Source organism: Gopherus flavomarginatus, chromosome 3 (assembly GCF_025201925.1).
Source record: "Gopherus flavomarginatus isolate rGopFla2 chromosome 3, rGopFla2.mat.asm, whole genome shotgun sequence".
Lineage (NCBI taxonomy): Eukaryota > Metazoa > Chordata > Testudines > Testudinidae > Gopherus > Gopherus flavomarginatus.
Window position 1 is genome coordinate 47853407 of NC_066619.1, and position 12445 is coordinate 47865851.

Sequence of the window (12445 nt, forward strand, 5' to 3'; positions counted from 1 at the left end):
GATGATAAAGCTTGCTCCTTTCCCGCAATCCCAGATATACAGGCCCTGAGCACCATTTTGCTGGGCTCAAGGTAAATTCCTAACGTGGGTCCCCATCTCATCCCACACTGACACTAGTGAAAGAAAAATTTATATTTGTTCTGAAATGGCATAGCTAGGCCTCATCACTTTACGATTGTACTTTTCCAGTGCAAAAGCACAAAGGACCTCACTAAAGTCAATGTTTTCCTAGGAGTTCACACTCAATAGGCAAAACAGCAAGATGACTTAAGCCTTGTAGATCTGCAGTTTTTGATGATATCTAGGTACAAACATGCTCACCAAAACTAACTAAATATTATTTAGTCAAACTCAGAGATCCACAATTTAGCCTGAATGTTTTTTTCTTGGTGATGGGCTTGTGGCCCTCTGGCTGGGCTCCTTGGACCAGACTCGGCCCTCGTAAAGTGTATCCATTTCCCCCCCTTTACTTAGGGTCTGGAGATATACAATGTTCTGGAAGAGGCAACAGCCTCATCCCATTAACTAATCAAAGCACACTTCAGTGATTTTTTCTTTCAACTCATTGCCATGCCAACCAGTGACGTTATCAGGAACTTTGAAGAGTTTAATGTCACAGGTCTTTTAATCTAATCTAAACAATCCAATTTGGACCCTTCTACTTGTCTCCAACTTCTCCTGACCTTCATAAAGAATTTTGTGGAACAGGCCAAAATTTTTTTTTTTAACCTTGAACTTAGTGTACAGGCCTCTGCACCACAACACTTGCATAAAATAGCTGTAACTGATAGACACAAACAAGCAAACTGCTGGCTAGATTGGCTGTTGATCAGAAATGAATGTGCAGGGCTTACAGTAAAGAAAGTGTGTTCTCTCCCCCACCACTCCCCTCCTTAAAATAGACAAATGGAAGATAACCCACCCAACCATAGCTCATCATAGGCTTCAAAGTAGTAGCTTGTTGTTTTATTCAGTATGACTTTACCTGCACTCTTTGCCAGCACTGTTGAAATGTTTCCTGTTTAGAGCTTGTAACAGGATGGCACCCACCTCTTATGTGTGCCCTCTTGGCCAAGTGCATGTGCCTGCCCTCTCTAATATTATGGTTAAGTCTTCAGTAACTCACTACTCTGGTCAAGTCACACAGTCTGAACATGAAACACAACTCCCTTCTGGGGTAAACAGTTGCAATGGGGCCCTATCCCAGTACCCCTCGGTTGGCCTCTCGCTTCCTGTAGCCCTTCCAGGCTCAGGCCCTTAAGTAATCCCAGTCTTTAAACAGTCCTGGCCCTGGTATTGAGCCATACCTCCAGGGATCCCTCCCTAGAGGCAATGTCTTTGCCACCTCTGGGCAAGCTTGGTTACTAAACAGTTCAGGTCCCCTTCTGGAGGGCTGTATTCCCAGTTCAACATCCATGCCACTTCCCCAGCAGCCAATGGGAGAAACCAGATCGGCCCACTACTCCGGATGCCAGCCCTACGAATAGCAACCACTCGCCATGTCCCTTTAACTAAACCGCGTTGCTGCTATGATTTCCTGGGCCACTTCCCCTTGGCCCCAGCACCTTTGCTCTCACTGTGAGGCTGAAGTCTTTGAGCTTCTCTACTCCCCTGCTCCCTGTCAGCAGCTGCTCGGTCCGTGAGCCTGTAGCTCCTTCAGCCAGCCAGGAACACCACTCTTACTCCTTCAGCTCTAGGCAACAACTGCCCTCACCTCTGCCCTGCAGCTGCTTTTATATGGGCCTGCTGTGTCCGGACTGGCTGCTCCCTGCAGCCTCTCTCTGATTGGCTGTGTCCCATGCAGCCTCTCTAGACCATTTGGAGGACTCACCTCTACTTCTTCTTTCTGGGATGAGGTGTGGTAGGATCATGAGGCCTTCAAGGAGGGGGCCTCAGGGCCTGGTAGACCCTGTCACAGAGCTCTTTCTAGCAAATAATCTGCATTGGATACAGCCCAAAATCTTCATCCTTTTAAATCAGATTCTGGTAGCAAAATAGAAATGTTCCTAATATAGATAACTATGATTTTGGTTAGAGCTGGAGAACTTGTTTTTGCAGAATTAACTCTACATCCAATAGAATATATAAGATGCTCCTTAACAATAACAAAATATAGTTTGATAATATACTGAAAGAAATAATCTCTTTCTGTCTAAAATTAAAATGCTCAGCTGAATAAATAAAAAGATTTGAAGAAACAAGAATACTAAGTTATTCAATCATCCATTTTATGTCCTTTATCTGTAAAAATCTGTGACTATAAATGAGGGCTGCAAGACTGGAGTTATTCTAAGTGGGAGATTTTCTGTTGGGTAGGTGTAGAAAAAATATTTTGAAGCAAGTCTAGTTTCCAGGGTATGAAATATAGGAAAGACAAAAAACCAAGAATAGCTGCATATTTGAGTGAAAAGGCAACTTCCGTATTCCACAGATGACTAGAAGTACACAGTGCCTCCAATTTTACAAACTAATGAAACACTGTAAAGGAAAATTCACCAAGAAAAAAATGTTCAATTAACATAAATGCTATATGAATTGACTGAAGGGGAAGAATTTTGGCTGTAGTGGATTGGAAGATTTTTTACATGGATATTGATCCAAGGCAACTTAATGTATGCTTTTTTAAAAGCCCTAGTTCAGGAAGGCAAACATGTACTTAAATTTTAAGCATGTGAGTAGTCCTGGGGACTTCAATGAGACTTACTCACATATTTGAAGTTAGGCATGTGATTAATTGTGAATCATGGCCTAAGAAAGTAACTGCCTAAAAGTATAAATATTTGCAGTGTTGTTGTAGCTGTTTGTCCCAGGATTTGACAGAGAAAAGGTGAGTGAAGTAGTATCCTTTATTGGAAAAACTTCTATTGGAGGAAAAGACAAAACTTTCAAGCTTCACAGAGCTCTTCTTCATGTCTTCTGGAGCAGTAGGGTGCGCAAGAGGATCCTTGGGGGTGTGCAGCAGGAGGAGCGCTTTTTTTTTGCGCGCTTTGGTAGTTCAGGTGGAAGTCCGAGCGTCCTTTATTTTTGCTTTGCTTTGCTAGTTCGAGCGGGAGTCCAAGCGTCTTTTTTTTTTGCTTCACCAAAAATGGTAGAGCTGGCGCGGCATGGGGTGCGTGCTCAAAATTTTTTTTACTGATGGGGTGTGCAACCGAAAAAGTTTAGAGACCACTGTTCTAGAGGTATAAATAGGCACTTCCTAATATCTCTAAATAAATAAAATGTGGTAGCAGCTAAAATGTGCTAAACACCACACACCTATTTCCAAGAGAGGACTCAAATTGCACCTGCAAAATTTGCCTGCGAAAATTATGGCTTGATTCTCCACTCATTGATATCAGTTTTACACCAGTGTAACTCTACTGAGTTCTAGTGATAGTATAGGCTGTTGTAATAATACATTTGTTATTGGACAGCAACAAGTTTTTTCTTGCCTGAGCAACAGGAAGAATACTGTATTAGTAAGTCATTTTTTGAATTAGAGGGATACAGAGAAATGTTAGACAAGCCAAAATGTCAAACCTGGGTAATTTTTTAATGAACTGTAATTTAAAAATAGTTGAACTGATTTTCTTGAATCTGTGCAGAAAAGTTCTTTAGCCTTCCAACATTTAGGCCACATCAATTTTGCTCACCAGAACTCTGGATGGGCTTAAAAATAAAACAGAACCTTCTAGTAACTTTAACGATGGAAAGACTATTCTTTATCCATTATTTCATCTGCTTCTAAAGTGCTTATCTCCATGATATCTAGGTACTCTTTTTAGGTTTTACTATGGCCTCCATTACCAAATGGTCCCATGGCCTTTTATTCTCACAACACTCTGATGTAGGGAGGGACTATTGACCCCATTTTAAAGATGTGGAGTTGAGGCACAGAGAGACTAAAAGTGACTTCTTCAAGGTCACACAAGGACTCAACTCAGGTTTCTTAGGTCCCAAGTGAGTGCCCTAACCACTGACCCATTCTTGCATTCTAACACTGTCACAGAGAACAGTGGGATCTAACCAGTGAGGACAGATCATTCCCCACGTTGCTTTTTAGTTTAATCATTGGCTTCTATTTTGAAGTCAGTGGTAGTAAGGACTGATTGATTTGTCCCTTCCATGTTAAAATTAAGGGGTTTTCTGTCCAAAGCATTATCGTCTGCTGTTTAGCCCAGACACTGCAATTTCCCAATAATATTACATGGTGTCTTGCATAGTTTCACTTGGGCCAGATTTTAAGAATGGACATCAAGCCTTTGTCTACACTACAAGCTGGGGTGTGATAGCTCTCAACAAGTTAGCACAAGTATAAATAGTAGTGTAGCCAGGGTAGCATGAGTAGCGGCAGCTGAGGCCTGTCTCAGCCATGTTAAATACACACCCACCTGAAACTGGTGCATACTCACTCAGCGTGGCCAAGCTAAGCCTCTGCTGCTGCTATTCATGCTACCATGGCTACAGTGCTATTTATACCTCTGCTAGCTAGCATGAGTATGTGTATACAAGCAGAGTGATCACAACTCAGCTCTAGACAGGCCATTTGTTTGGTTTTAAACCAGACAATCCTCTTTTTGAGTGGCTGTACTCAGATAAAACCGGATGTGGTTTTGTCCAGTATTAGACAAGGGACACCATTCTGAAGAGTCATGCCGTTCTGCCCCTGCTGGTGTGAGCTTGCACACACTGCGAGTGTGAGGTTACACTGGCAAGATCACACTGGCAGGGTCACAGCCATGTTATTCCTGGAAGTACCAGCATGTCTGCTATTCTGGGAATGTGTAAGTGGCTACCCTACCCAGCTCCTAGTGTATTCCCCACCCCACTTCAATTTGTCTCCTTTTCATTTTGGTTTTGATAACTATATCTAAAGGTGAAGCCCTAATCGTACTGGAAACAAGTGGCTTCTGGACAATATGACATTATATAATTAGGAAAACATATCAAAAGAAAAAGACTCTAAATAAATAATTAAGAAAAAGGAAAATCACTTGAATTTAATAGAAATTACATCTGCTGCAGGATCAGAAAAATGTTAACTACCAAAGAATCTGTATGTTTTTGATATAACCAGTAACACAGAGGTCAAATAAAAGATGACAAATATATCAAGGCATACAGTGAGACTGGATGAAGCTATGAAGTTTAAGAATACCAGCTGAGTAAATAGTTAGATAGCAATTCACAATAGCCAGGTCTAATTTAAATTGAAAAAATTAAAGACAAAAAAGAAAAATTACACAAAAATTCTTTGCATGTGTGCCTCATATGATAAGATGCTAACATAGACCAATGAGGAAACTGTGATAAACTAACAAACATTCTAATAGTGTTAGCATTCTATTACATTAATGTTGTATTAGGAAAACACAAGCCTACTGTAGGGAACCACTTCAATGCATAACCCTGATGTACAATACTATGTTTCTAATCCTTTAATACTTTGGTATTGGAGTCAAGTTTTCCCATCACTAACAGCAGCAGCACTGAAAAATCCCAACCCCCTAATGTTTTACCTCTCATCCAAGCAATGGGAAAGTGGAGGTTTAATCATATTAAAAGCTGACAAACTATTTACAACATTTAAAAACACACTGAGCTTAGTTTTAATAATTTTCCAGTGTTTTATTTCAATAATTAATTAATGTAGGACAGTGGTTCCCAAACTAACAACCTGTGAACCTCTTTCACTAAAACGTCAAGTCTCGCGAACCCCCTTCTAAAAATGAATATTGCCAGGGATTTTCTCCTTTACCTGAGCATAAATTATAAAAGCATTGATCTTGGAAATAAAAAAAAACTTTGATTTTATGACATGCTTATTAAATTAATAAATATAATAATAATAAAATAATAATAATAATAAATAGCATGCATCATTACAGTATTTTATTACATTATGAAAACAGTAACTCTTCCAAGATCTCACTTTCATAGCTTGTATCTTTGAATAAGCCTGTTATAAGACATAGCTCCTAAGTTTCATCCAGGAGTATCAGATGTGAAACAACATGAAGGTATTTAAGAAGCCAACTCAGAGAGTTCCTCCTATACAAGCATTCAGGTCTCGGGCAGGCGAGGCAAACAACGGATGTTACAAGAAAGCTTAAACTTGTTCTTCATAATAATTTTAAAAACAAGACTAGCTGCCTATTTAATTTTAAAAACAGCAAAAAATATCCACCTCCCTTTCCATTTCTTATAAGGAGTCTTGACGTTTAAATCTCCTCGGTGTGATAGATATGCTTGCTTTAATCTGCTTAGCTCTTGGAAGTTCAGAGGCTCCAGGCTGCTGGCCCCATGCTGCCCAGAGTCCCTGGCAGGGCTGGCTTTAGGAAGTGCGGGGCCCAATTCGAACAGTTTCAATGGGGCCCCGGCAGGAATGACTATTAAAAAAATGTAAAATTAACACATGGACCTTATACTCACTGGGCGGCACTTCGGTGTCGGGTCCTTCGCTCGCTCCAGGTCTTCGGCGGAACTGAAGGACCCGCTGCCAAAGTGCGGCCAAAGACCAGAAGCGCTGCCAGGTGAGTAAAAATTAAAAAGATACCTCTAGCCAGGGAAGAGATTCTCACTGGGTGCAGGGCCCTTGTAGGCACGGGGCCCGATTCGGGGGAATTGGTGGAATTGGCCTAAAGCCGGCCCTGGTCCCTAGGGACAGCTCTGTCCACCATTAGGGAATCCCCCTCCCTCTCCCCCAGGAATCCCCTGTAACATTTTGTGAACCCCCAGGGGTTCACCCCAGTTTGGGAACCACTGATGTAGAAGGAAGTACTGATCGCTAGCAGTTAGATCAGTGGAGCAGGAGTAACAAGCCCAGGTTCTTTCACAGCTCCACTGCTCACTCATTGTGTAGACTAAGGCAATTTGCTTTACCTACAAATGACACTAGGTATTAGTAGGTGTAACAACAACATTATGCTGGAAGGTTTTAATGGCTGCCATCAAGTGGATCTTTGATCCAAAGGCAGTCACAGACCTGGTTAAAGCTGATGGGAGTGCTAAGCACCCTTCTTTAAGACTAAACTCAAGGAGCAACTAAGCTCCTATATGAAGACAGCTGGAGATGACAGACACTACCACCCAAGGCAACTGGCTACATGGCAAAGCCTGAGCAGAGTTACATCGTGAAGTCTGAAGGGTTCTCCTGGGACTGATTGAAAATATAGGAAGTAGGGGATTATTGTTGGCAAGATGTATGTTTGTTAGAGCAACAAGAAAGCCCAGCAGAAAGCAAGTAAAACCAGTTGTGAGCATTAGTTTGAGAGGGAGCAGAGAGACAGAGAGTGTCTTGGGACACAGAACTGGCTGGAGAGGCAAACTTGGATTTCTGAAAAAGGAAACTGACTATTGTGGTTTGTTTCTGCCGTGTTCAGAGACACAAGACTTTGCATACATTTCTTTGTAAGTAAACAAGATTGCACCAAAGAAATACTTGTCTCATATAATTCATTTGTCCTCCAAAAGGAAACAAACCTGCAAGGACCTGAAAATTAGTAATAACTCAGGCCAAAGAGGCAACAATAATAGTAGACTTCCCAGGAAGGTATCAGAAAATTATTTTTAAATGTTTTGAGATCTTGATATAAAAGACATTCTACAAAAATTCTTTTAGCTGGGTAAAAACTGAAATTCATTTGAAAAAGTTTCAGTGCATAAAAAGCAGCTGTTAGAGGTCCAGTGACGTTATCCTTCTGTATGTGTTTACTATTATCCATGTTAATGCAGAGGTAGGCTTTGCAGCAGCTTTCTTAAGGAACACTAAAACTGGAGAATATTGGTTATAGCAATACAATGGAACTTATTGTTACATCAGTCATTCACATGCTCTGCAGTATACCAGCCGCAGTTTCCAAAACCAGCTAAGAGATTTGGACACCTAATACCTATTCATGTTAAAGGAAACTGGGTATCTAAATCCCTTAGGTAGATTTTAAAACTGTAGCCATTTAGTTTATATGGCAGGGCTGTAGAATAACTTCCTTACCCTGAGTCGGATGTGCCACTGGTATGTAGAGTATAGTTACTGCTTGCTAAATCATTCAGGACCTGGTTGAAGGAGAATGGATGTTGCTCTGAGAGATCAGCTTGGTGATTGATACTCACTGTGAAGACTTTTTCAGGCTGCCCACGAGCTCGCATGTTAGTGTCATGAATTTGCTTGAGAATCATCCAAGCTTCATCGTGTTTTCCAACCTATAAAATGTGACCAAATTATGGAAAAGATTTATGTTAATACTTCTTAAATAATATTAGTACCTGGTGCTGTGATACTATGGGGATGAATGCTCCAGACATAAGATTGACAGAAACAGGGAATTATAAAGAACATGTTGAAAGTTTTACCTCCAGCAGAAACCTTGGACTTTCTGGCATGAAAGTGAGTGCTACTACTGAGGAGACACAGGGCAGTGCACAGACGACTACAAATACTCTCCAGCTGTGAAACTGGTAGGCAGACCCCATACTAAAACTCCACCCTATGGGAGAGAAAAACAAACATGAAAAGAAACAAAGAGCACTTTACATGTTGACATCTGGTGACTATTAAATAGTTGGATATAAACCTACACCCAAATTTGGCCCAGCAAATATTTATTTTGAGAGGGAGGGAAGGGAATTATCCCCAGTATTTATTCTATTCTTGTTCCACAGACATTCAAAGGATCAAGCTTTACTTACACAAATGCTCACAGGATGAATTTTAAACTTTTCTCTGTGATTATTCACACTAGAAATGGTAATACCTTATGTAGGATGGGAGGCTGCTCAACACAGCTGGGGGAGAAAGTTTCCCCAACCCCCTGCCAGAAACCTCATCCAGAGATAACAAAATGAACCAAAGAAGGACATCACTGCAAACTTCACAAATAGGACCTCACAGATACGTGTGTGACTATGACAGGAAAATTAAATTTAAATGCTACACCCACCCAATATGTTTTACAATAGTCTATTTTTTCTAGGAATGATGCCTCTGACAGGGCTTGTGTGAGCCTGAAAGGACAAACTTAGTATTTTATAAAATTCCACCATCATGCTTATCTGCTACATCTGGCTCTATTACTACCACTCCCTGGGAGAGTCAAAGTCCGAGTGGCTTCTTCAGACTTTCCTATTGATTGCTGATAGGCTTTACATCTATCCCATTAAGGAACAGTAATGATGCCATGGGACTTTTGGATAACAAGTGTCGAATTCTCAAACTATTAGTAATCAATCCAAACAGAGTAGAAAATTAAAAAAAAAAAAAAAAAAGAAAAAGGGGCAAGTATATTCACATAACAAATAAATTTGAGTCAATAGCAATATGTAAAAAGGTTAAAATCAGAGTAAACTTTTCACTGTGAATTATTTGCTCAGTTATCTGCTTTAAACTAAGGCATGTTTTTTTTTTCTGGTAATGCAATGGAATTTTGTTTTGTTTTTAACTGAGTTAATTAATTTTTTGGTATAAGATCAAGAGTTTCTGAGATTGCATTACCTCTCATTTAGAAAAGTGAATATGGCCAGAGTGAATTCCTTTTTAGGTTTGGGTGAAGAACTAAGGAATTTTTTTGGTGGTGGTTTTCACCCCACTAATTTTTATAGAACTGAAAGATAGAAGAACAACAGTTATTTTGATTTAAGATTCCAAAGTCTGTTTTTATTTATTTTTTCTACAAAAAGATGCTAATGTCAATAAACGCAGTATGGAAACAGAGTCCCAGAATGCAATACAAGGCAATGCAAAATGCATAGACAATTACAGGGCATAACTCTCTTCACATCTAGTTCCAGAACACTGTACAAAGAGCTATCATCATGAACATCAAATGCCTTCAGTTGGAAGTACTAAGAAGAGCATTCAGTGCTGAATCTCAGATGAGAGTTTAAAGTTCTTAATCCTGAAGCAGTTAGGGCTAGATTTGAGGCAAAACATGAGCGGTGAGAAGAAAAAAAACCCAACAACTGTCCCCTTCCTCCAAAGAATAGATCTTGTGAAGAAACCCTAACAGAAATATCACTGAGTTGAGTAAAGAATAAGTTTCCCTAGCTAAAATGCTTCAAAGAAGACAAAGGGAAAGAAGGGCTTCCCTTTGGCAAAAGGTTTATTAGTCAAGACTTGATCATTTATAGAACAGTCACTCTGAAAATGCAAGTGTGCTTAAAAGATACAGGTATGTGGATACGCATCATACTGTATATTCTCTGTGTAATAGATACACATGTTCTGTTGAAGATTTCCTTTGCATCATTCGTGTACAGCACAATTACAGAAGCATGATTGAAACTGGTAACATGTCCCCTGATGCTCAATGAAAACACTGTAATTCTCCCTTTTACATAATGACACAAACGTGTTTGACATTATTAAGCTTTTTCTTTGTAGGCTATTTTTGTTCCACAGAGCGTGTCAGAATATGGTTTGTTATGCATTTGCGATAATACAATGAAATACAGCTTTGTTTTGTAGAGTAGCTTTCATAAAAACTTTACCTGAAAGCACTTTACAGAGTTAAATAACAGAATCTGAATTAAACAGGGGAGAGAGAAATAATACAGTTAAAGTGTAAATAATAGCAGAAGGAGAAAGAAATTGAGGTAAGAGAAAGAAGAAGAGTTAAAAGGAGATTGAATTAATGAGGCAAAGAGTTACAGTAAAGCTGCTACAGGTGACAGCTGCTGCAAAGGAGAAGGTTCTTGCATCAACAATAGTGAGATTGTGTGAAGGGACAAAGAGGGGTCATAAATCAAAGTAGCTCCATTGAAGTCAATTAAGTTATGTTGATTTACATCAGTTGAGGATCTGGCCAAGACAATTGTGACCTGAATCCTGAAGTGGGCGTGGAACCAGGAGTAAATGAATGCATTGCAGTTCTAGGTATGATAACATGAGAGAAGACAGGCAGCAGTATTCTGCACAGGTTGGAAACATTAGAGTCTATAGGGAATGGACTAACAAGGTGAAAGAAGCTGATGGTTTGGATGCAAATTTTCAGCAGAGATGGAGTTAAGACAGTAATGTACCTTGGCAATGTTACAGAGATGCTAACAGCAGATTCATAGACAAAGGACATGTGTAAGCAATGAGAATTTAAAATTCAAGAATTACATCAAATTATGGACTATAAACCAAATTATTCTATCTGCTGTTCCAGCCCCAATAAAGCACGCATAGGCTGCTGTGTTTGGGTACCACTATGCCAGACCAATACATTCTTAAGTTCCTTTGGTCTGAGTCAGCTGCAGCACTCTCTTTTTCTTTGTCCTCTAGGTCACACTTTGAGCACAGGCTCTCTGGCTGTTACCCTGTTACGTAAGAGGGACCTCGCAGTCCAGCTGCCTTGCACCCCGGGACCAGTGTTGATCCCCCCAGACTCCTCAGTAGATTAAAAACACCCTTTTCCAGCATTCCAGCCTCATGGGCACTCTGGTTTACAGTTCACCTCTTTACGGATGTGTCACAGTTGAAGGACATAACACAGAGGTTTTATAAAGGTTTCTAACATAATCACTCCACCTTAGACAGCACAAGCAATATACAGACCTAGACAAAACATCTGTATGCATTTTCCTGCCTCAGTTTCCTCATCACACTTGAATATTCTTAGGTCAGAGTCATCTAGGGTGTTCAAGACCTCCCTCTTGCCCATGGTTTCTCCTCCAAATCATTGAGTGTGCATGTCTCTCTTCTCTCCCCTAATCCCCCTCCACCAGCTTCATTCTATTCGACTCGCTCCCCAAAGGACTGAGAGAGACCCTTTCTTTTAACCCTCCCAGTCCTCTATGTCAGGTGACCCCCATGATCAGCCTCATCAAGTGATTAAAGTCACTACCAAATGAACCACTGCTTAGTCAGACCATCTAGGCAGACTGGTTCTGGGTGGTAGCCAACTCTTTGTCCTAGGGGACTTCCATGGGAATACAGGATCATCCAGTTTTTAACTTGCATTGTTCACTCTGTGCCACCACCCCCTGGAATTTCAGCCCAAGGTAGAGGTGAAAAGACAGAGAAGCCCCACATTCAAATGGAGTTTGCCCTCAGACACAGATATACATGATAGCAAACAGAATTCATAAGCTGCCTATAGACAGATTCCCAAAATTGTTACACATATACAATCACACTGGCAGACACATTTGCAATGGCGCAATTAAATAGAATTTGGTCCAGTGGAGGCAATGAATTGTTCAAGACAAAGAGAGAGAGAGAGGGAGGATGTTCCTTATATCCAAAAGCAGAACTTCTGTTTAACAGACGTTGAGCTGAAAGAACTTAAATCAAAGCCACAATTTGCTTAGTCAAAGCAGGTGAGGGAAAAGACAGTTTGACAGGTGGGAGAGGAACCACAACAAGAAGGAACAAGAGATGTCTATATAATTATGGAAGTGGACTAAGAAGATGGACCACACAATAATAAAGGAGGAGGAGGAGTCACCATCAGTCAAAAGAATGAGTTATTAACTGCATGGAGGA

At 40.4% G+C, this 12445-nt stretch overlaps 1 protein-coding gene across 5 annotated transcripts in view; it reads right to left on the reverse strand.

The window, feature by feature from the left end:
• The window catches only part of SV2C (synaptic vesicle glycoprotein 2C), a 245395-nt gene that overhangs the window by 32644 nt on the left and 200306 nt on the right, over nt 1-12445 (reverse strand). For all 5 annotated transcript variants that reach the window (XM_050944577.1, XM_050944578.1, XM_050944574.1 and 2 more), the window contains 2 exons: nt 8332-8465; nt 8092-8181 (listed from right to left, as the gene is read on the reverse strand). In XM_050944577.1, coding sequence (XP_050800534.1) covers nt 8092-8181; nt 8332-8465 — 224 coding nt within the window. The remainder of the gene's footprint in view (nt 1-8091; nt 8182-8331; nt 8466-12445) is intronic.